The sequence below is a fragment of the Pinus tabuliformis genome, chromosome 6, assembly GCF_031772625.1.
Source record: "Pinus tabuliformis cultivar Carrire ecotype Pingquan chromosome 6, CPIR1, whole genome shotgun sequence".
Taxonomy (NCBI): domain Eukaryota; kingdom Viridiplantae; phylum Streptophyta; class Pinopsida; order Pinales; family Pinaceae; genus Pinus; species Pinus tabuliformis.
Genome location: NC_142292.1, coordinates 1,751,251,815 through 1,751,277,887, shown reverse-complemented (window position 1 = coordinate 1,751,277,887; position 26,073 = coordinate 1,751,251,815). Strand labels below are relative to the sequence as shown.

Here is a 26,073-nt window from a genome sequence, read left to right as displayed (position 1 = left end):
GGAGATGATGATTGCATTGAATTCCTCTTTTCGAGAGGACCAAAATCAACTTAAAGAACATTACATTTGGACAAGGTAAAGTGTATTTTTGAATTATGAGCCCACATGTGCATGTTTGATCAGGTTGGCCCTAAAGCAAATTGGACACCCTTGGAAGGCTATAAATACAAGTGACATCCACCTCATTTGGACATCATTATGGATCATTCTTCTATTCTCTTTCTTGTTTTTGGCTTGCACAGGTCTGAGGCAGGTCCGTGGAGAAAGTTCGCACGAAGGTGAAGTTGTAGAGTCTGAAGCTGGCATGTATTTTTCTTGGGTTTTGTTTCTTAGTCGCAGGCTTACCAAAGGACGGATTCGACTGGTGGGTGGCTTGTAGGCTCAAGGGAGTGACTGGAAGCTCCCAGTCGCTTGCATACCCACTTCCTCCTTGTGACTGGGACCTAAAGTTGCATTTTTTTGTTGATTGAAGTTTTCGCTCGTTGACTGTAGGGTTCGACAGTTGACTGCAAACAATAACAGTTGATTTCAGGCTTTTGAATCAAGGTTTTGAATATGGGCATGGTTGGGTTCATCTCATGGATATTGTTTAGTTGATTTTTGTTGGATAGTTGTATGGATGAAGATATGGATAATTGTACTCTCTTTTGCTGAATCATTCAATGACAATCTATTAAGAAGAAGAATTTGAACGAGTTTTCCCCATAGTGGGTCTCGCCCTGGTCGCCGACCAATCCTGGTGTCTCTATGTGTGAATGTTTTTCTTCTATTGTTCCTTTATGTTCCGTTGCATTGATGATGATGATATTTCTACATAGTTGCATATGTTGCTGAATAATGGTGTAAATTTGAATAATGTAATGATGTTATGGGGTGAATTTAATATGGAAACAATAAAATGAAATTACCAAAGAAAAGAACAATATAGCCCTAAGAATAAGTATAAGCACTTGATTGCAAAATGATCAAAGCACCGTTAGAGTGGTAGCTCACCTTCGTCCTAGTGCTAATGCTAGATGGGTGAGAAGCACATGGCTGATGCAAGTGGCACGGCCACATGGCATATCATTATCTAATCTGGCTGGCAGGGGCCGTTGGCTGTCTGGCTGACCGGCTGGCTGTGAAATGTAGGAGAAAAGTTTACTCCTATGGGGTTACCCATTTTGGTGGGTAACACACCCTTTATCCAAAGGTATGCATGCAGCCTTTCTTCAGGGAAAGGATTATGGAGTTCTGGCCTAAGTGTGCTGTCAAACAGTAAATTACCCCTTGCCTCAGAAACTGGTGGCGTAAGTGTATTGTTGTCATATCAGCAGATTTTCGGCTGTTAGCGGCAAGTTGGCAGCCTATTAGCAGTGGGTTATTGTATATCAGTGTGTTTTCTTATAGAATAGTGCCCAGCTCGAACTTCACAACGGGCAGGTCACATAGTATTGCCATTGAGCAGCGAAATTTTGAGGAAGGGAGTGCTGTACAAGTCATGTCCAGCGAATTCATTGATGACAAAATCATTGACAGTCATAAGATTCAGCTGTGGAGTGATGATTTAAGGTAGGATCCAGTGTTTGAGGGATCATAATTGATGACCAGTGACATACCCTTTATGGGCAGTGCCTATACTGACATTTGTGAGGTTTTTAGCATGCTTAACATCGGGATTGTCAAAGAAAGTTATTATGCCTGATTTAGATTAATGCAAGCCTTATTTAAAGGATTGGTTTATGGATAACTGAGTGAAGTGTTGTTTTGACTCTTGAGGATCCCCTCTAGCCAAACACAAACAAGTTATCAACAAGTTCTTAAGCATATGAATGAGTTCCAGGAATATTCTATAGCAGTTTTAGAAGTAGAAAAGTGTGTCATATTCTGCTTGTCTTTGTGTCAACCTAATAAGATTATCTCTTAGTTAGGTCATCCTCATAAGAACCACTGGCATCTAATGATTGGGCTGTTATAGTTTTCGGACCTGTGTGATGGATATTTTCCATTGCAAAATTTGACAGAGATGATGATTCTTGCCATTCTTCTACAGGAAATCCGATCTCAACCATCATAAGTTTGACTAAGAATCCACCATCTTTCTTGTGTGTTTCCAGGCATCTCAAGGGCGAGTTTTATGTGCGCTGATTAATTGGATTGTTACTAAGATTTATTTTGTTTGATAACAACATACAATCCCCTGAGACATGCCCTTGAGCCTGGAAAAGTACCAGTCCAAAGGGAGAGACAGCTAATGGTGACAGGTTTGGTTGTCTAGCATTGTTGTGTAGGTTTGTTGGTGCAGATCCACATGATAACAAGTACTAATTTAACTATTTTTTCTGAAACATTTTCAAGGTTAAAAATGAGAAATATTTACTTGCCAAATATACAGAAGACATTCGATAATTTTAATTAACCTCTTCCATAATTGTTTAAACATTCTTAGATTAGTTTGAAAAATAGATACCTAACATTTAAAGATAATTAACCTTGCATACCAGAATAAATATGCCCTAGAAGTTATGAAGCATTGAAGTGTTGTGATACATCTTAGTGGGGTGTCGTTTCTTAAAATTCAATATTATTGCAAGTCTTATGAAATGTGTTTACGCTAGTATTTATTTTTATGGTGGATCCATTGTTCTTGGAAATGTCTCACATTGTTCCCAGCCAAAATGCTTCATTATATGTCAAGAATGCTTCCATCCCTAAATGACTGTGCTGTTCAATTTTGCGAATCAACAATAAGCTCACTTGGCAGGAGGACTTTTCCCAAATCCTGACTATCTTGAAGTGTTCGTCTACTTGAATTCTTAGCATCTCGCACCTTGTCTCATTTGAGATTTTTTTTGATTACATAATTTGTGTAAAACTGATTGTTTGAATTGGTACAACAATATTTACTAACAGAGTATAAGAAAACTAACTTGAAACTTCTCTTTGTACTTTTGGTTTAGAATGTGCTAAATCATTCGGGGATTTCCACCTATCAATTTGTTCTTGGTGGATCATACCTGGGAACATAAATGAATCTTTTTATCAGAGGTTATTGTCATTTTTTGACCAGAAAAATAATTCCATGGAACTTACATGCCTTATTTTCAATAACTTTGATGAGTGATGTAAAACTTAAAGGGAAAGCATTTGTGTTCATGTTTTGAATGGCAATGCAGTGCCTTCTGCAGGGTGTAATTGTGTGTGTTCCTTAGTGATGGAAGTAAAACTCTTTCTTTATGATTTGCTCAAAAGGAAATGGATTTAGTACATGGGGCGCCTTCTTGGTGCCAAAGACTTTCGCTTTTTCTTGCCTTTTCTCAGTTTTTTCTCATATACCTTGATAGGTTCACCATTGAGTTATTAATTTTTCCAGTGGCATGTTAACCAATAAATATTAGATTTGGAAACTGGCCTTACATATCATTGTTTTCACATACTGCCCCTTGATGTTAACACTGCAAACTTAGCCACATTTTTAACAAATGAAGTTGCAGTCACTACATTCTACTGAGGGATTTTATCTGCTTTGTTGCTCTATATTTTTTTAGATTGCCTTATTGCTAAAGTTGGATGAACCTTTTGGGGATTAGTTTAGTCTGGATTTGCTACACAAAAGATATGTCAGTTTTTCTTTGTGGGCTTTTCATGCATCTGGTCCTTTCTTATGAATTTAATCCGGGATTGGAATTGTCACTAAATATGTTAAAAATGTCAATAATGGATTCAGGTTATGCTTTTACAATAATTTTATAGAAAACCCCTCCATATGAGTGGTTTGGTCGTCCTTCTATGTGACTGGAATTTATGAGGCACTTGCACCTGATATATGCATGGTTGCTTCTATTTCTGTAGGTATTATAGTCTGGTATCCTCCATGGTACAAACTGGAGAATGGGAGAATGAAGATGATATCACCTTGATAAGGAGGTATGGAGTCAAGCAATATTAGAAGCTACTGAAATCTATGTCATGATAATTATCATTCCATTCTTTACTTAATGCCTTGTTAGACAGCTTCAGGGTCAACGTTATCCTGTTCTTTTATCTCACTGCAAAGCAAGTGTATCATAATCTCTGCACATAGTTGCCAGTGTGGTCAGGTTATTTAGGCAATTGGCATTTTGCATCAAAATGGCTCCATTCTTGCCACCTGCATGTGTGTTGTGGAACTACCAGTACTGAGAAATAGATGTTTTAGCTTTTTCATTGATTTGAAGTCATTTAATTTCTAAATAACCAACCTTTTTCGATCAATTTCTTCCACTGGGATTCAATATGTTATGTTGTTTCCCATGTTCTTTCTCAGAGATGATGCAGTTTTCATCAATTTGGTAAGGAAAAGACATAGGACATCTGATGGTATGAGATTTAAGTATTGGAAATTCCATGATGAACAAAAGATATCATAGAACACTATTTCATTATGAAAACTTGTTACAGGCTAGGAAAGGGGTCAATTAGGTCAACCAGAAATAAATTAGGGTAAAAGGTCCATGTACAGCACTTAACAGTCATGGGGATAGAGGTACGGTACAAGATATTCAGTAATTGTTTCTGTCAGTGTTGCGGGGGAGCGCCCCCCCCCCTCGAACCCGCTCCCGAACCGCGCTCCGGGCGGGAGCGGCTCGGGAGCTATTGTTGTCTTCTGATATCCCTGTCATGGAGCTATGATAATATTCACAAACCTTTTTTAAACAGCTGTTTTCTCTGCAATTATGATCTTCCCTTTCATACGTTGCATGGTCTAAGATTTAGCATGTTGACCTCTTTAATGTAGGGTTTGCCTATTGCATTGCTGGTGACCTGCATTTCCATGGACATTTTTTCTTGAATACCCTGCAGCTTCTCTAGCCTGAGACTGTTGTTTTGTTTCATCTTTTTTGGTCTAGTTTATTAAGAAATCTAACACATATATCATTTCTTGTTGAATACCAAGGATTAGTAGTGTTGATTTATTTTCAGTGCCGATAAAGAATATTACAAGGCAATGCAAGTGCATCCTACTCAGATTTCATGTTTAAATGGCGACTCATCCATCCCATGGTTAAATGGGTACCTTATGTGAGGGATAAAATATGGCCATAATCAAAATCTCCTATATGTCTGAAATTCACAAGTGCCTAGCTTTCTAATTTGTAGCCCAATTGCTTGCCATTTGTACTAATTACTAAATATAAAATGATGAATTATGAAATACACTTAAAATCCTAATATGACCTTGGTGACCTGATTTTATTTGAGGACTAAATGTGGCTAACACACCTTGTTGTATAAAACTTGTTAAAGTAAAGGTCATAAAATTAATGGTCAATTAGATGTTAAGACATAGGCATCAATAAAGGCATTTTGACTTCAGGTTATTTTATACTTTTTCTGTTTTATTTCACTCTTAGTGTCTTTCAATCTATCCCACTTTCATAATGTGAATTGACTTGACTCATATGTAATTCTTTATAAGAAGCTTTTCAGTTCTCATTTAATTAATGCAATATGGATAATTCTCCGAGTTATATTTGTTTTTCTTATGTGTTTGCTTTCCATTTATAGTGATATGGTATTAGAACTTGGTTAGAGTCATAGAGTCTATGAGAGCATGAAGCCTTAGTAACTGTTGTTGGTAGAGATGGATCATGGGATTGCTAGCATAACACATCAAAGAGCCAAAAGGCTTTTGTGCAAATTAGGTATTGTTTTGTTTTTTTGGTTGAAGCAACTGTTGTTGGTAGAGATGGATCACGATATTGCTAGCATAGCACATCAAAGAGCCAAAAAGATTTCGTGGAAATTAGGTATTGTTTTGTTTTTTGGTCAAAGCAACTTTTTTTGAACTTGTTATGAAGGGACCTTGCAAATCGTGCTTTTATTCTTTGGAGAAGACCATATAGACCATTCTGTATAGTTGTAGGGCTGCCAATCACAATCGAAAAAGAGGATCACGTTGCCACCAACAATTTCAATGGAATGTGAGCTTCTACAACATTGGAAATCAAGCCACTAAGAGAATTTCAAGCCACTAGAAAATCCATATGATTCTATAGTGCCATTAAGGAGGAAATCAAGTCACCAACCAGGGATTGACTATATATACCAACAATGAGAAGAAAATTGATAGAGTTAGGTTTTTGCTTGCTCTTGCCTCTTGATGTGTTGAATTTTTGTTAGATTTGGAAGGTCTTCTACATAGGCTTGGTGTCTCAGCATGTAGAAGATATTTGATTGCCTCTTTAGGTGCTTGCTTTGATATTATTATTTCTTTCCTAAAGTTAACTTAGGAAAAGTGTAATAATTAATGTAATTAATTATTGTGGACTATTAAGCCATAGTTCTAAAGATAAATAATAAAATCGTCTAAATAAATTCAATATAATCTCAATTGTTGATCTCAAGTGAAGCTTAGGATTTAATTCTAGCTGTTGATCACTTAGGAGATTAGGGTTGGGGATTTTGGCTTAATGAAATTATAAAGTAATCCTAAGAGAGGTGAAAAGCCATAGTTGTGGAGAAATTGATTTTCTCCAGAGCAAGAGGATCAACTAGGCTGAGGAGAAATGCAGTAAGGAATTTCGGTAGCAATTTAAGGAGGTTGAGTTCAAGAAAGAGGGGGATGAGTCACTGAAGTAGAGGGTTGAATTGTGGAGGAGGTTGAATTATCTAGGGAGGCCGATTTCTCTAGTGCTCAGGGGCTGTACGAGACAGGGAGAGAAGGAGGTCGATTTGTTGTCTAGACAGACTAATTTTTCGGGGCTGATTTGCTTCAGGTTGCTTTATTTCTAGAGGCCAAATTTTTTGAAGCTGATTTAACTTGTTGGGCTGAGTTTGCAGGTGCTTAGCAACTGTATTTTTCTATGTATTCTCTAGGGGTCTACCTAGAATTTTACCAAGCAATTTAATGAAGGAAGATTGTGTTTGATGTAAATTTGCTATCGTGGTGTGATTGTTCTCTTCATTTTATTTTCACTGCATTTTTAAGTTAATACCTACGTATTTATCTTTTGGCAAATTATAAAATAGTTGAGATAAATATTTTTTGGGGTTTTAATAAATTGTTGAAGTAAAATAAATCAGATATGGTTTAAGAAAAATTAACATGGCATTAGAGCTATGGAAACTATAGTGGGAGAGATTTAAGGAGGTCGAGTTCAAGAAAGAGGGGGATGAGTCACTGAAGTAGAGGGTTGAATTGTGGAGGAGTTTGAATTATCTAGGGAGGCTGATTTCTCTAGTGCTCAGGGGCTGTACGAGACAGGGAGAGAAGGAGGTCGATTTGTTGGCTAGACAGACTAATTTTTTGGGGCTGATTTGCTTCAGGTTGCTTTATTTCTAGAGGCCAAATTTTTTGAAGCTGATTTAACTTGTTGGGCTGAGTTTGTAGGTGCTTAGCAACTGTATTTTTCTATGTATTCTCTAGCGGTCTAACCTAGAATATTACCAAGCAATTTAATGAAGGAAGATTGTGTTTGGTGTAAATTTGCTATTGTGGTGTGATTGTTCTTTTCATTTTATTTTGACTGCATTTTTAAGTTAATACTGAAGTATTTATCTTTTGGCAAAATTTAAAATAGTTGAGATAAATATTTTTTGGGGTTTTACTAAATTGTTGAAGTAAAATAAATCAGATATGGTTTAAGAAAAAGTAACATGGTATTAGAGCTATGGAAACTTAGTGGGAGAGATCAAATATCACAAGGGTTTTACAACAGCGAATTATATTACAACAACAAATTTTTTATTTAGCAACACGAGTTTTGTGGCTAAAATTGATCTGGTGATATGGCATCATGAAGTGTGAGATATGCAGACAGGTTGGAGGGGGTTGTAAACTTCAGTTCATTGAAGGAGCGAATCACCTTTGTCTTAATGGCAAATGGTTTGTGAGAAATTGCAAGCAAAACACTTAGAGTTCCTCAGGATGCTACCCAAGCGGTTGAACATAAGTTCAAAGATATAAGAGCTAGGCGCATCGTTTTTGATGGCATGAAGGATCACATAATCCCTCACTAATGAAGAAAGATTCTGTTATGAAAAAAATTATATAAAATAATACAAATAATCTAAACAATAATATTAGTAAATAATGATTTAATTAACTAGTAATTACTTAATGAAGAGGGATGTCCCTAAGGACATGATCGTTGGTGAAGAGGTATCTTCCTAGGTAAATAAGCAAGCCCTCACGCTCATTTGTAATCATCTCATCAATTCTTTATATAACATTCAATATACAATTACTTGTCCTACAATGGATGTTTTTTGTCTTCGAAGTATTCTAAAGATATTGCTGTGAAGTACGAACTTTGTTTGTTACATTGATATCAGAGCATAACTAAACTGTTTGTTACATTGGTATCAGAGCATTCCTCTGAGTATAGGAACTTTGTTTATTACATTGGTATCAGAGCATTCCTTTGAGTATACGACTCTTGTTCGTTACATTGGTATCAGAGTTATTCGGTCCTTTGGCCACACAACTGCTGCACAGAGCCAGTCTGCTCTAGGCCTTGGCCATCAATCCCTTGTCATTCTTGTTTTCGTCGTGATTGAAGCATTTCGCTACACAAGTTGGAGTTTCTCCAATTTCGCCAATTGGCCCTCGTCCATAAGAGAAAACAAAATAATTAAATAAAAAAAAGTTAAAAAAATTGGAAAAAAGAAATTATAGAAAAAAATTATTAAAAAAAGGGTCAAAGGAAAAAAGATTCAAATATATTGAAAAAAAGTTATATTAAAAACAAATTACAAAAAAAGGTACATATTAAAAACCAAATAAAAAAAATAAAATAATACAAAACAAATTTAAAAAAAAGCTATAAAAAGAAATTGAAAAATTACCTGCGGCTACTGACCAACTGTCTGCGATACTCTCCGCCACTGTCTGCGACTTCTGTCCAGCCGCATCTGTTGAGCAATCTCAGGGCTTGATATGTTAATGATTTCTCTATCTTGGATAATTGCTTGTGAAGTATTTTTATTGTTTTACTTATTCAGACAAGATCTTTTACTAGGTGTATGTTTATTAACTTCATCAACCAACTGTCATGCATAATAAGCAAAAGAACAAGAACACAAGATATAAGCAGCAGCCAGGGTAAAACCTCTCCAACCTGAGAGGAAAACCCATGGTAATTCTTCTTATAGAATCTTCACTTGACAAAATTTCCAAGACCCATACAAAGACCCTTTGAACAAAGTGTCTCCAAGATTAAGGCTTGAACCTTCTGCTACTGTTGTCCTTTGACTTGCTGTACCATAGATCAGATCTGCAACTATGGATGGAAGGATTAGCTTCACTTGTCCAACATAGTTCACTTGTCAAGCTTGTTGTCCTCAACGCTTGCCATTAGATAAGATGATCTGCTTCTTTGATGTGAACTGTTCAGCAACCCTAACAGCAGACCTGATGATGTCACTGTCTTCGCACGTGTGAGTGAGCTACTTGATCTTGTAGCCTTCTCCTTGCTTTGCTATATTTGAACTTCCTTCTAGACCAACAACTGAACTCTTTAGGCCTCAAATCAACCCTTTTCATGAAGATGACCAAGGACTGTAATGCAGCCCTACTTGTGACTTGTTACTTTGCACGTGTGAGAGGTTTAGGGCTCTTCTAGCCCTCCTAAACCTTTGCTCTACTTGTCTCTGCTCTTTAAATAAATCTGCCCTTCAAATAGACCCCAGATCGAATTCTTTCCTTGCTAATGAGAGCATATAAGATGATGCCCTAGCCTCGCATGTGTGGACAGATTTCCTGCGGTTATAGATGGCAGAACATTTCCTTCTTGTTGACTTGTGGCTCCTTGAATTGACCCTTTCTTCAAACCCTTAGACAAACTTCTTCGCATAGGAGAGAGACCGAATTGATGTGATGAGAGTGTGTTCGAATGAGAGAGGAGAGGCCCTTATTTATAGTCCTCTCAAGGCTGTTCATTAGGTCGACATGACTTGTCTTTAGGTCGACTTACATAATTGATTTAGCCGACCTAAATATAATATATTTTTGCCGAAATTACAATGCCTTTTTATCTTCACTTGGAAGAGACTTTTACTAGCCATTTGTACTTGAACTTGTTGATTTGGGGTAGCATTGGATGTGCTCTAGCCATGAAATTTGGTGGAGAGGCTAAAGCGCATGAGATCTCCAAGACCCAGAAATGGTTTGGGCAGATTCTAACCGGTTTTGGAGATATTAAACTAATTAATATTTTTAATGGGGTTCCTAAGTCTAAACTTAGGAAAAATAAAATATTAATGGGTATTAATGTAAAACTGGGTTAGAAGGTTCTAAAAGTCATGGATAAAGCCAAATCTAATATTAATCGTTGATTAGAGATTTAATCTCGATCGTTGAAGGACCAACAGGAAAAGTATAAGAAGAGGCTTGAGGGTCAGTTGGAGAACATACTAAGGGAGACCAGTGAGTTCGATTTCTGGATTGGGGTTAGCTGAGAAATTCGAACTAGTGGTCTAGAGAGCAGCAGGAAGAAACAAGTACGGAACAGAGAGTCGAGAGCAGCAACAGAAGAAGACCAACGCAGAGGTTGGAGAGGCAGACGTAGAGGCAGCAGTAGAATGCGCAGTCAGTGGAGGGGTTGCGTGGGTGACGCAGAGAGGCCCAGGGCTGACGTAGATAGGCAACGGTTGACACAAAGTGTTTGGGAGCTATGCAGAGGTCAGCGAGGCTGACGCTGAGACTGGGAGAAGTGCTGGAGAATTTTTCTCTCCGTTGGGTAAGCCAGTTTGGCACCCTGTTGGAGTGAAGAATTGCTGAATAATAAAATTCTCCTTTGCTGCACCGATTTTCCCACATTGGGTTTTTCCGGGGAATGTTGTCCAAAATATCTGTGTCGATGTGTTGATTCTTGTGCATATGTTTTTTTCTGTATTATGGTGTGATATCTGCAACAGAATTTATTTTAATGTTTAATGAAGGAATTTCATAAATAACTTATTGGAAAATAAGTAGGTAAAGTAAATCAGTTGTTGCGGTGATAGAATTTTCACAGAACTTCAAGGTGATATCCCACATGGTTCTGCCCTTGATCTTGGAGACATAAACTATATAGTTTGCAAGTGTAATTGTTTACATCAATGACTCAAACCTATCACCTAGCCTAGAGCTCTTCAATGGGAGCTACTACAAACAAATTTTGAGCATGAAACCCATGACTCAAATTTACAAAATATTTTGCTAGATACAATTTACATCATTTACATTGGAATGTGTCATTATGAAGACCGAACCTAGTTACACTTTCTTCAACACTCCCTCTTAACTAGGGAGGTATTCATGAATACATGGTACTTGGACAATTTTTCAAGTTCACAGAAGATTTCTCATAAGAAGATCGGATTTGCATTCCATCTATTATAGCATCATTTAAACCAACATTGTTTTCATATAGCAAGGCCTTGACTAACAACTCTATCTCTCAGTTGGATCAGAGCACAATGTTGGCGAGACCAATGACTAATAGACACATATCATCATTGTCTCTCTTAGGGTCATACCCACTCGGGTGTTCTCTGAGTATGCCCTACTAGGACTATTCTCATCTTGGGTTCCCAACCCTCAAGAATATCGGTCCTCTTGCCCACTCTTGTCTTGGATGCCCTATGACATCCTCAAAGATGTCGGATGCCAGATGATTACACAATCCTCCATTCTTTCGTCCAAACTGAAGTCAAGAATGTCGTGTCTAACTCTCCCTCTTAACCAGGGATGAGTTCTAAGTTTCTCTTTACTTAGAAACTTACTCATGTTTCTTTACTCATAGGAACCTTCTAGAGCTCCCTCTTAAACAGGGACTCTATCATCAGTACTTTATAGGGTCTTCTAGTTGACTGATGATTCAAGACCTCGATGTCATCAATTTCTTCATATGTAGGGTTCAACCATCCATCACTTTCCTTCATCATGTCATTCCTTCTTTCCTGGAAAGTATCCTCCTTGGATTTACATCTGGGGCTTCGTTCATAGGGCCATCTATCTCCACTTTTCTTTCAACGTTAATTGCTCTAGATTACAAGGTACATAGTTGTGACATCCTTCACAACTCTTCTTACCATGGCCCTGCACACATACCTAGATTTATCTATCCCAAAAGGTCTAAAAACAAATCACATATTACCTTTTTGGTGATGGCCCTTTCCAGTGACATCTTCTTGTAGATATCAACACCCTGCATACATGTTAACACATCTCCCAAATATATTTGTTGTCAAGGGTCTTCATCTTTTCAGACTTTCATTAGAGTCTCTATATCTTTCTGGGAGATTTCCTAGTCAAATCTTCCTGATTCTCTGGATGTTGATTGCCTTAATTATGATTGCATATTTCACGATCTCTCACACCTTCCATTCCCAGGAGCTTTCAATCAGAGTTTCTTAATTGTAGTCAGCCACCTCATACTCCATATGAGTACATATTATGTTGATTTCATCTGGTGTGACTTAAGCCTTCCTGCATCCTTTGAGAGGAGGAGATCCTTTTTCTCTTGATCATGCTTGATCCATGTTACCTGCAAACATATGACATGATATTATAATATTAAACACAAGTATACATATCTCATTTGTCTTGAATCATACCATGATTCTTGCAGCAGACTTCTTGAGGGATCTTTGACCTGCAATGGAGTTGTCTTGATCCTTACAGGTTCTCTTAGCACCATCGTTCTGACTTATATGAACCTGGATTCTTCACATAGGATATTTGCCTATAAAAACTCTTCAAAGATTCGGAGAGCCAAAGTGTTCTCATCTTAGGCTTTCCTACACATAGCAATTTCATTCCTTCCTAGAATCCTTACATAAAGAAATACAACATACTTTAATCATAACCATTAACAATATTTCTAGAGGATTCAACACATCCTCATGTTGGAATTTCTAAGTTTAACTCATTAGAAATTCTTCCTGTACTATCTGATTTATTTCTTCCTACTTGTTCAATTACTTAACAAGTTATTTACCATGTAAATATTGAAAATAAATACAAGTACAATATCAACACATACAAATCATCAAATGAAGGAAAAACAAGCACATAAGTGACATCGTTGTTTTTGGACTAATGTCCCCGGTAAAATCCAATGCGGGAAAACCGATGCAACTATTCAGAGGGTTTTATTATTATGCAGTTTCAGAATACAACTTGGGTGCCAGAAATGGCTCACCCAGAAAAGAATGCCCTCGACAGTAGTACCTCACAGTCGGAGACATATATTCCAGCTAAATCACCAAATGAACAATCCCACAACAACAATGCAACTTCTACTGCTCTGTGTCACTTTGATAGGGACTGCGTCACCCTATCCAGCTCTCCAGCTCCAGTCTGTCCCACGAAAAATCTCTCAGCGCTGCCTCTAGGCCTTGCGTCAGTCTCTCTGGCCCAACGTTAGCCTCTCTGGCCCAACGTCAGCCTCTCTGAGCTCTGCGTCAGTCTCTAGAGCCTCTGCATCTCACACGCTGTCCCTCTTTCGCTCTGCGCAACTCCTGGTTGCCTCTGCGTGGCCTCTACCTGGCTCTGCGTCAACCTCTCCCGGCTTCTGCGTTGATCCTCCCGGTACTAACTCTGCCTCTCTGCTTTGTATTCACTGCCCCTCCGTTGCAACTCTGATCACTCACTCGATTTCCTCAGCAAACCCTGCGCTAGAAAAATCGAGTTCTTAATCTCTCTCGGTGTGTGCTCCAACTGACCCTCAAGCCTCCTCTTATACTTTTCTCGTTTGTTCATCAACGGTCGAGATTAAATCTCTAATCAACGGCTAAGATTAGATTTGGTTTGATCCATGACTTTTAGACCATTCTAACTCAGTTTTATATTAATTCACATTAATATTTTATTTTTCCTAAGTTTAGACTTAGGAACTCCATTAAAAATATTAATTATTTTAATATCCCCCAAATTGGTTAGATTCTGCCCAAACCATTTCTGGGTCTTGGAGATCTCATGTGCTTTAGCCTCTCCACCAATTTTCGTGGCTAGAGCACATCCGATGCTACCCCAAATCAACACTCCCTCTTAGCGAGGATTGTGCTCTAGTAATACTCCTCACTGAGTATCACCCTGATCATCCGGCATTAGTCCTTGTACTGATGCTAGGCCTATTGCCCAACATCCTCTGCACTGCTGCATCATGTACTACTGCCCATGGCCCTACCACTACCACTGCTACATCTGTATGGCAGCTCCCTCTACATCCATGCTGCTGCCCATAGCATTGCCACTGCTAATTGCTGCACTGCAGCTCAGTTACTGAGAAGTAAGTAATTGATCCACCCAACTCTGACATCTTTGTCAGGCTTGAGACACTCCCAACGCTGAAGCTCGCTCTGTCGCTGACAAGTGCTCCCTCTTTGACCTCTGCGCTGGTGCAACAACTCCATGCATCTTGCATTGCTGCCTCACGCTGTCCTGGGACTCCTGCACTGTAGCACTCGCTATTGCTCCATTTGCATTTGTCTCTACTGACATCCGCTAGTCTTGCTACTCCTCTTCGGGGCTCCCGTAGCAAGGTATAATCCAAGAGGTTGGGTACCTCGAGGATCCCACCCCTCATCGCATGTAGCCTGTCTGACTACAACTCGATGTCTCCCCACCTCTTCTCTTGAGGTGCATGAGCACTCATGGCACAATTGTCATCAGTCTCCACTTCCTTCTCCGCCTTAGCTGGCGCAACCTTGGTCTGAGAAGCCTCTCCCTTACTCTTCTTCCTAGGATACTGGTTCGCATTGTGACCCGGTTCTCCATAGTGGAAGCACTTAACCTTGGAGAGGTCCTCCTTCCTTCTTTTCTCCTGCTTTCCCGCAGATGCGAGAGCCACATCTTCTTCTTCCTCCTTTTTGATTCTGACCCCTTTTCCGCTACTCCACTCCTTGGACACCCGTCTGATCTATTCTTGACGAAGAGCCGTCCATAGTTCCTCCCAATCCAAAAGGTTCGACTTGCCCAGTAAGCTTTGGACAAATACCTCCCAGTCTTTTGAGACTGCGTTCAGTGCAGTCCTCACCAACATCTCCTCATTTGGCGTGGCCCCTATGGAAGTTAGCTGGTCTCGGATCTTTGTCAATCGCCTGAGGAAGATATCTATCTGCTCTCCCCTCTGCATCTGGTATGACTGCAACTGATTTTCTAGAAGCATCTTCCTCTGCATGGAATTATGTTGATACAACTTCTTCAGGGCATCCCACATCTCATTTGTCGTACCTTTCTCGGCAATATGTGGTACCACATGATCCTTGACCCCGTCAAGGATGATGCACTTAGCCCGGGCCATTGCTTCTTCGTACTTCTCATTTTCAGCCGGGTCAACTGGGATTGCTATCGTTTTGAAGGCGAAGTGTTTGATGCGATACCTGTATAGAATGGACAAGATCCTGGCCTTCTAGACTACGAAGTTGGAAGCTCCGTCTAATCAATCTTGATCTCTCAGCCCATTCATTGCCATTTTGCTACTCTTTCTACTCTTTCGAGTCTCTTAACTTCCCGTCTGGAAGTTCTTGGTTTGACTCCCTCTGAGCCTCGATTTCCCTCCTGGAAACCCCTCTTCCAATGTCAACATACCCCACTCCGATCGTTTGTGCAACTGCACCACTGATCCGGATTTCTTGGCTAGAAATCCTCAGCAGCAACTCCCTCCTCCTTGGTTTTGCCTTGTTAGGTACTGTTCTGACCACAGTACCCCACCAGCTTTGCTCCGCAACTTACCCACAGCCTCCTATGCCTCAGCAATTTGAAGGTTTGAGTCTCTAGGCTTTGCGCAATCCCAGCACCGGCAAAATCTGCACCTCCCGGCCACAACGTCGATCCTTCCTGACTGAGAAAGATGACCGGGTAATGCGTAGGTCAGGTCTGCTCCTCTCTGCCTCAACGCTGATCCTCCTCCTGGCTCGAACTGATGACGCAGGACCTCTGCGTTACCACTTCCTTGCTGCTTTCTGCTAGGAACAACTTCTGTCACTCAGGACAGTTGTTTCTACTGCTACTGCTCTGCTCGGCTGATGCCTTCAAATTTCTTGTGATCTGCAACCACGCTCTGATACCATGTTGGAATTTCTATGTTTAACCCGTTAGAAATTCTTACTGTACTATCTGATTTATTTCTTCCTACTTGTTCAATTAATTAACAAGTTATTTATCATGTAAATACTGAAAATAAATACAAGTACAATATCAACACATACAGATCATCAACTAAAGGAAAAACAAGCACACAAGTGACACCGTTGTTTTTGGACTAATGTCCCCGGTAAAACCCAATGCGGGAAAACCAGTGCAGCTATTCAGAGGGTTTTATTATTATGCAGTTTCAGAATACAACTTGGGTGCCAGAAATGGCTCACCTAATAGAGAATGCCTTCGGCAGTAGTACCTCACAGTCGGAGACATATATTCCGGCTAAATCACCAGATGAACAATCCCACAACAACAATGCTGCTTCTGCTGCTCTGCGTCACTCTGATAGGGACTGCGTCACCCTATCCAGCTCTCCAGCTCCAATCTGTCCCACAAAAATCTCTCAGCGCTGCCTCTAGACCCTGCGTCAGCCTCTTTGGTCTAGCGTCAACCTCTCTGGGTTTTGCGTCAGCCTCTAGAGCCTATGCGTCTCAAACGCTAGCCCTCTTTGGCTCTGCGCAGCTCTTGGCTGCCTCTGTGTGGCCTCTACCTGGCTCTGTGTCAACCTCTCTTGGCTTCTGCGCTGATCCTCCCAGTACTAACTCTGCCTCTTTGCTATGTATTCACTGCCCCTCAGCTGCAACTCTGATCACTGACTCAATTTCCTCAGCAAACCCTGCCCCAGAGAAATCGAGTTCTTGATCTCTCTTGGTGTGTTCTCCAACTGACCCTCAAGCCTCCTCATACTTTTCTCATTGGTCCATCAACAGCTGAGATTAAATCTCTAATCAACGGCTAAGATTAGATTTGGCTTGATCCATGACTTTTGGACTATTCTAACTCAGTTTTATATTAATTCACATTAATATTTTATTTTTCCTAAGTTTAGACTTAGGAACTTCATTAAAAATATTAATTTATTAATATCTCCCAAACTGGTTAGATTCCGCCCAAAACATATCTGGGTATTGGAGATCTCATGTGCTTTAGCCTCTCCACCAATTTTTGTGGCTAGAGCACATTCGATGCTACTCCAAATCAACACCTCATACATCAATTGTTCATCCATGGATGGTACGGAATACATAATCAGTACATCCTTTAAAAAGTTACTTAAACAACACACAAGAATGTTCATGAATCACAACATGTCACAAAATGCTATGCAACTAAGACCTATGAAAGAAAATAGGAGGTGATCTTTTTAATCATAGTAAAGATCCTGTGGCTCCTCCTTCTTTGACTTCTTTTCATTGTCTTGCATTTCTTGGGCGACATGAGCTGTTTCATGTTTCCTCTTGCCATTCTTCTTTCGCTTGGGACAATCTCTTCGGTAGTGTCCATATTCGTGACATTCAAAGCATTGAATCTTTGACATGTCTTTCTTGGGATGTTGTTGGTGACTAGATCTCTCAAACTTTCTGAACTTTCCTTTTCTCTTGAACCTAGCAGCAAATGCTTGCTCCTTGGATCCAACTGCAATATCTTCCTTGGCCTTTAATCTGGCTTCTTCCACTTTGCATATTGCCCACAAATCATTGAGTGAGGATGCCTCCTTTTTAGCCCATATGCTGGCTGTAAAGTTTCCCCACTCCTCAGGTAGTGCATTCAACACTATAGTAGTCATCTCTTGATCAAACATGATTTCTCCTCGATCCTGTAACTGATCTCTTATTTCAGAAACTCTTATGAAGTATGGAGCTATACCTTCTTCTTTGGCGATCTTCATCTTGTACAACTCATTCCTTGAAGAGATCCCCTCTCTTGCAGTGCTGACGAAGAATAGGTCTATCAATTTGTCATAGATTTCCTTGGCTGTTTCAAGCTTGGCTACATAAGGAATCAAAGAGTCCTTGATAGATTCTATGAGAATCTTTTGAGCTCTAACTTCGTTCTTGTTATACTTAGCCAATTCTTGACTATCAGTAGGAGCAACAATTTTCTTTTGTACATGTTCAATAACTTCTTGTTCTTTCAAATTGAGGTCAGTTCTCTTCTTCCAAGCAAGGAAGTTGGCAACTCCAACTAACTTATTGCTTTCCTTGCAAGAAGACATCTTTTTCAAGATTAGTTTTGCTCAAATAAATAAGATACTTACTTGATGTGATGGTCCTTGAAGCTTGACTTTGGATGGCTGCCTTGTATGAGCTTGAGGAAGCTTGTCTATCCTTGAATGCTAGGGAACCTGATATTTTATCCTTGAGGATTTGCTCTTCAATTGAAGTGAGAGGATTCTTGATACCTTCCTCTTATAGATCTGCCTGAATAGTAGATCTTGTCTTCTCTTTGATAGATCTTGGAGTTTCAGAATGTGGATCTGAATCTAGCTTTGCCTTCAACTTCAACTACCTTGCCTCTTCTTTAATGTTCTTTATCAACCCTTCCTTGATGTATTACCAACGCTCTGATACCATGTTGAGAAATCTTAGGGCTTGATATGTTAATGATTTCTTTGTCTTAGATAACTTCTTGTGAAGTATTTTTATCCTTTTACTTATTCAAACAATATCTTTTCATACGTGTATGCTTATTAACTTAATCAACTAGCTATCATGCATAATAAGCAAAAGAACAATAACACAAGATATAGGCAGCAGCTAGGGCAAAACCTCTCCAACCCGAGAGAAAAACCCATGGTAATTCTTCTTATAGAATCTTCACTTGACAAAATTTCCAAGACCCATACAAAGACCCTTTGACCAAAGTGTCTCCAAGATCAAGGCTAGAACCTTCTGCTACTGCTGTCCTCTGACCTGCTGTACCATAGATCAGATCTGCAACAATAGATGGAAGGATTAGCTTCCCTCTGTCTTCCTTCTTGCTCCAAGCTTCACTTGTCAAGCTTGTTGTCCTCAACGCTTGCCTTTAGATAAGATGATTTGCTTCTTTGATGTGAACTATGTAGAAATTTTGAATAATATGACACATATTCAACAGAGATTATCCTGATCATACAATTTAAGCGGAACATGTATAATACATAATCTCCTCTACGTTGATCATCAAATTACAGAAGCAGAAACATCCACAGGCACACATAGAAGCATCAATCAAACTCATAAACACAGTATGTATCCCGGGGAAAGCATCTCGCTAAAAACCCCACACTATCTGTATATTATATTGATTGAATCATGTAACAATACAAAGCATAATACTTCTCACAAGTATCTCCACCTGTTACACACAATACAGCTCAGATTTGATCTCCAAATCTCTCCCGCTGCTTGCCTGCCTCCACTGCTCAAACCTGCTCGAGAACTGATGAGAATTGCTTCCCAAACTCGATTTTACACTGCAAAATAGTCACCCACACTATGTTGGACGTGAGCAACAGCTATAATATCATGAAGATACGTGAGCAAACTCATTGGCATACTCAATCCTTTGATTGTGCAAATCATCATGCACAGCTATAGTCACAACTGATAGCAATCTGATCCTCTAACACCTGTCCCTGCTGAACTGAACATGCACTGACATGCAACTGAGTTAACTGATGTATTCTATAGTTGCATTATGAGTTAATAACTTGTGAATTAATTAATAACTAATTCACCCAACTCATCTTTAGTCTATTGATCAGTTAGACTAAATACAACCAGTTTAACAAAGCTAAACTGAACACAACTCCATCAACTGTACCTCCAGTCCACTAAACTCAACTCACTTGAGTTCTAACTGAAGTCATGCATGCAACAACTCAACTGACTCATAAGAAAAACGAATTTCCTTCTGACAGCTGCATGTGCCACTTCCGTAGCTCAAACTGAAGTGCTCCAAGAGAATAAGATTAAGTTTATAGTCCAAATATTATTGTGAGATAATAATATTTGACTTTTCTATTTTTGACTTTGATCACTCACACTGTGATCACTCACACTGTAATCACTCACACTGTGATCACTCACACTTTCATCAAAAATAGAAGTCCATCTATTTTTCCCAACTTGATCAATCATCCATAGACATGATCCATATGTCTAAAAATAGACATAGTCTAAAAATAGACTTGCGCCAAAAATAGCCTGCGGGCCCACTTAGTGAAGGCGACTCTTTTCACTAAGCTCCATCATCTTGTTGCACTCTCAACAAGCATTTCTTGTTGCACACTTTTCAACACTCCCTCTCAACAAGAAAGGCTTCCTCTCAAACCCGATCCTGTAACTCTGGAATGTTCTCCATGCAACACATTTGGCCGGTCCACTTGCTCTGTCATCAAAGTCTCTGACTGCTATTGCCTCTGTCAACTGAAACTCTGCATCTCTGTGCTCTTCAGTATCTGACTGCTCTAGCCTCTGTCACTTTGATCTCTGACTGCATCCGTGCTGCTGCTGGTTCTATCTCCCAGCATTGCATCCGCACTGCACCTCCCAACTGACCTCCCTGTTGGGATAGAAACATCCTCTGATGCTGAAGCTCTACCTGCAGCTGACAAGTGCTCCCTCTCTGACATCTGCGCTACTGCAACATCTCCATGCATCTCGCACCATTGCACACCTCTCTGTGCCACCTAGCACTGTGCAAAACACTTGTGCCTCTCGCATTGCTACAGCCTGCTAGCTATGCGCTGTCCTGGGATTCCCTGCACTGTCGCTCTCTCTGCCGCTCCATCCGCATCTGTCTCTACCCAATCAGTCAGTTCCTGCTACTACACATCGGGGCTCCCGTAGCAAGGTCTCATCCAAGAGGTTGGGTACCTCAAGGATCCTGCCCCTCCTCCTTGGGACAATCAATCCACATCACCCCACCTCCTACCTGGAGGTATGGCTGCATGCGATCCCTCAGCCCACCTGGCTCGAAGTTTCCCCCTACTGGAGGTCTCTGGATGAGTAGATGTCTCTACTCCATCTCCACACAGCTTCCCCTGTTGTGGCTGCTCCACAACCTCCTGAAGCTGCTGCACCAATCGTGGCTCCTCCACAATCGTCTGAGACTTCTTCTGGCTCTGCATGTTGAGAGGTAATATACGCTCCCTCTCAACCACCAAGTCTCCATCAGTTGCCTTGCTGCTCAAGGCTTTGCATGCATCTTGAACCTCAAGAGCATACAGGTTCTTGACCCGTGAACCAATCTGCTTCACCTGTCTAGTGATGATGTGTCTAAGGAAAACCTTTCCCTTAGTAAAGACCACATCATATCCTCTGTCTTCCAACATCGCGATCGACACCAAGTTTCTCTTCAGTCCTGGTACATACTTGACATCGGTCAAGGTAAGGCGAGCTCCATGCTCCCTCTGAAAAATAATCGTGCCTACACCTGAGACACTATACTTCTCATCATTACCCATCCCTATGAGTATCTGGAGATCTTTCTCCTCCAAAGTACTGAACAAACTTTTGTCACCGGTCATGTGGAAAGAAGCTCCACTGTCAAGAAACCAACCATTTCCCATCATGGATGAAACCATGCATGCGAAGAGTGTGAAGTCCAACTCAAACTGTGAAGCAAGTGAGGCTGCCTCACCTTCAGATCCTTCCCCGGATCCCTTCTTGGACTTCTTCTTTGGGCAATTAGTAGCATAATGACCCAACTCATGACAACGAAAGCATCTCACCTTCGCCTTGTCAAATTTCTTCCCATCACTGGAAGAACAAGATTCGAAAAGAGAAACCTTCTCCTTCCTCTTCTTCGCCTTACTCGCTAAGGCACAGTTCTCCTCATCATGCATAGATGAAGAACTGTCTCTGGTGCACCGTCTAATCTCCTCCTGCACCAAATCCGACCATGGTCGTTCCCAATTTGGCAGTTTCTCCCTTCCATTCACCGAGTCCTGGTAGCTATGCCAACTCTTAGGAAGGTCAAGGAGTCCTAGACTCACCATCCTCATCATCAACAGTAACCCCCACACTTCCCAGCTCATCTCGACACTGAGTGAACCTCGTGAGATACTAGGGCATACTATCTCCATTCTCGAACTGAATGTTTCTGAGTTTTATCTCTTGCTTTGGAATTAAATTCGAATTCCACCAGCACAAAACTCAACTGCTTCCGATCTAGAATTCGTGAGAACAAGATATTTCTCGTACAGAGATCGACTGTATGGGCATTCACCGGATATCTCACCTTCCAAAAGAAGGATGAATCCAGAGGCTACCTGGCCCGATTACAGACTCTGCCTGAAGAAATAAAATGTAAACACTTCCTGAATAATAGACCCGATGATCAATCCTCGCTTGATGTCCTGTAAAAATCTCTTCTACAAATCAAGCAGCTCCGATACCATGTAGAAACTTTTTCTACAAATCATCTAGCTCTGATACCATGTAGAAATTTTGAATAATATGACACATATTCAACAGAGATTATCCTGATCATACAATTTAAGCGGAACATGTATAATACATAATCTCCTCTACGTTGATCATCAAATTACAGAAGCAGAAACATCCACAGGCACACATAGAAGCATCAATCAAACTCATAAACACAGTATGTATCCCGGGGAAAGCATCTCGCTAAAAACCCCACACTATCTGTATATTATATTGATTGAATCATGTAACAATACAAAGCATAATACTTCTCACAAGTATCTCCACCTGTTACACACAATACAACTCAGATTTGATCTCCAAATCTCTCCCGCTGCTTGCCTGCCTCCATTGCTCAAACCTGCTCGAGAACTGATGAGAATTGCTTCCCAAACTCGATTTTACACTGCAAAATAGTCACCCACACTATGTTGGACGTGAGCAACAGCTATAATATCATGAAGATACGTGAGCAAACTCATTGGCATACTCAATCCTTTGATTGTGCAAATCATCATGCACAGCTATAGTCACAACTGATAGCAATCTGATCCTCTAACACCTGTCCCTGCTGAACTGAACATGCACTGACATGCAACTGAGTTAACTGATGTATTCTATAGTTGCATTATGAGTTAATAACTTGTGAATTAATTAATAACTAATTCACCCAACTCATCTTTAGTCTATTGATCAGTTAGACTAAATACAACCAGTTTAACAAAGCTAAACTGAACACAACTCCATCAACTGTACCTCCAGTCCACTAAACTCAACTCACTTGAGTTCTAACTGAAGTCATGCATGCAACAACTCAACTGACTCATAAGAAAAACGAATTTCCTTCTGACAGCTGCATGTGCCACTTCCGTAGCTCAAACTGAAGTGCTCCAAGAGAATAAGATTAAGTTTATAGTCCAAATATTATTGTGAGATAATAATATTTGACTTTTCTATTTTTGACTTTGATCACTCACACTGTGATCACTCACACTGTAATCACTCACACTGTGATCACTCACACTTTCATCAAAAATAGAAGTCCATCTATTTTTCCCAACTTGATCAATCATCCATAGACATGATCCATATGTCTAAAAATAGACATAGTCTAAAAATAGACTTGCGCCAAAAATAGCCTGCGGGCCCACTTAGTGAAGGCGACTCTTTTCACTAAGCTCCATCATCTTGTTGCACTCTCAACAAGCATTTCTTGTTGCACACTTTTCAACATTCAACAACCCTAGCAGCAGACCTGAAGATGTCACTGTCTTCACACATGTGAGTGAGCTACTTGATCTTGTAGCCTTCTCCTTGCCTCGCTATACTTGGAGCTTCCTTCTAGACCAACAACCAAACTCTTTAGGCCTCAAATCAACCCTTTTCATGAAGATGACCTAGGACTGTAATGCAGCCCTAATTATGACTTGTTCCTTTGCACGTGTGAGAGGTTTAGGGCTCTTCTAGCCCTCCTAAAACTTCGCTCTACTTGTCTCTGCTCTTCAAATAAATCTGCCCTTCAAATAGATCCCAGATCGAATTCTTTCCTTGCTAATGAGAGCATATAAGATGATGCCCTAGCCTCGTATGTGTGGACAGATTTCCTGCGGCTATAGATGGCAGAACAAACTTCCTTCTTGTTGACCTGCGACTCCTTGAATTGACCTTTTCTTTGCACCCTTAGATAGACTTCGTCACATAGGAGAGAGACCGAATTGATGTGATGAGAGTGTGTTCGAATGAGGGAGGAGAGGGCCCTTATTTATAGTCCTCTCAAGGCTGTTCATTAGGCCAACATGACTTGTCTTTACGCCGACTTACATAATTGATTTAGCCGACATGAATATAATATATTTTTTGCCGAAATTATAATGCCTTTTTATCTTCTCTTGGAGGAGACTTTTACTAGCCATTTGTACTTGAACATCGAGGAGATATCCCACATGGTTCTGCCCTTAATCTTGGAGACACAAGCTATATAGTTTACAAGTGTAATTGTTTACCTCAATGACTCAAACCTATCACCTAGCCTAGAGCTCTTCAATGGGAGCTACTACAAACAAATTTTGAGCATGAAACCCATGACTCAAATTTACAAAATATTTTGCTAGATACAATTTACATCATTTACATTGGAATGTGTCATTATGAAGGCCGAACCTAGTTACACTTTCTTCAACAGTATCGGCCACTAGTGATGTCACCAGGCTACCACCGCTAGAAGACCCCAACTCCCCTTAACTCACCATTGTCGCTGCCGAAAGACCTCGACTAGCCTTCGAATCACCGTTGTTGCCATCGAAAGACCTTGACTCGCCGTCGAATCACTGCTGAGCATCGCATTATTGTCCCATTTACTCCGACAACCCTGTTTGCTCTTCGCCGCAAAATTCAAGTCACATTTGGTCCCACTGTCATGCTCTCAGCCATCCTGTACCCCCAACCACCTGTGCTTTGAATGCTATTGTTCAAGCCGCTGTTCCCCTGTCCCTTCTGCTAGTGCATTTTTCAGATCACTGTCTCCTCCTAGACACCGTCACCTGTCCACTAATTGTTGTCCCTATCAAAAATCGTGATCCATTTCGAGAAGTTTCTCACCATTCAGTTCACTAGTCAAACATTAATTAAAATTAACTATTCATATATATATTTATATAAAGTTGAAACATAAAGTACTAGGGGAAATTCAAGTCAAAAACAAAAAGGAGACTTTATAAGGATTCAAATACGAAGATTTGAAGGAACAAACTAAAACTTCTGAAGGTTTAAAAAAACAAAACAAAAAAGGAGATTCCCTTAAAAGAGTGGATTATTAATGATTCACTATTGATGTGAAGAAGTGAAGTTGACAAAAATAGTAAAAAATAAAATAAATAATACCTAACATTATAAGTACCAAGTTAGGGTATTTTTGATTGAAGGTAATATGAAGTCAACATTTTGGACTAAATGTCCATTTTGTTTCACGGAAATTGGGTATATATATATTCAAAAAAACTGCAAATTATGTTGTCCAACATGTGGAAGATTATTTAGTACCAAAAAACTTCAAAGTAATACACAAACACAAATAAAGAGACTAGAGGAAAAATTCGCAGAGATTGAACAAAAAAAATGTATTGGAAAAGAAATATAAACATTTCAATGACTTGTTTTACAATAAGTCAAAAGAAAAGGATAAAGAAATTTGATGCCTCAGAGATCACAGTGAAAAACTAGTCGAACAAGTCAACAGGGCTAAGGCCACAAAGAAAGAACTCAAGAAGTGCCTATTAGAACAAGAAGAGGAAAATCTATGTTTAAAGAAACCTTAATCAAACATTATTAGAGCAAATCAAGTTTTTAAAAGACGAGAGCTTGAATGCCAAAATAAAGTTGACTCAGAAAATGAGGAACTCTTACGTCTCATAAATGATAATCAAAGTCTACTCACTCAAATTAAGAAACTTAAGGATGATAAGAAATCATTGGAAAACAATTTAGAAGAACTTGTCGCAAAAGAAATGTCAAAGTCTTTAGTCCAAGTGGAAGAAAAAGGAACAAATACCGATCTAGTCAACATCAAAACTCAAGAAGTTAACCAATCAGTTGAAGTAAAAGCATATTCAAATGTTGCAGTTCAGATGATAAAAATTCCAAGTGAAGATTTTGTAACCAATTCAGCAACATCAGTACCTGAAGTAAATCAGGGAATTGCCACACACATGATAAGGGAAAGTCAAAATAGAA

General features: G+C 39.8%; 1 protein-coding gene across 3 annotated transcripts in view; it reads left to right on the top strand.

Moving 5' to 3' along the window:
• Positions 1 to 26,073, top strand: part of LOC149265928 (uncharacterized) — a 265,831-nt gene that overhangs the window by 214,387 nt on the left and 25,371 nt on the right. For all 3 annotated transcript variants that reach the window (XR_016260101.1, XM_089429840.1, XM_089429845.1), the window contains exon 7: positions 3,832 to 3,906. Coding sequence is in view for 2 of the 3 variants with exons in the window: in XM_089429840.1 (XP_089285966.1) it covers positions 3,832 to 3,906 (75 nt within the window). In the remaining variant the exon portion in view is untranslated. The remainder of the gene's footprint in view (positions 1 to 3,831; positions 3,907 to 26,073) is intronic.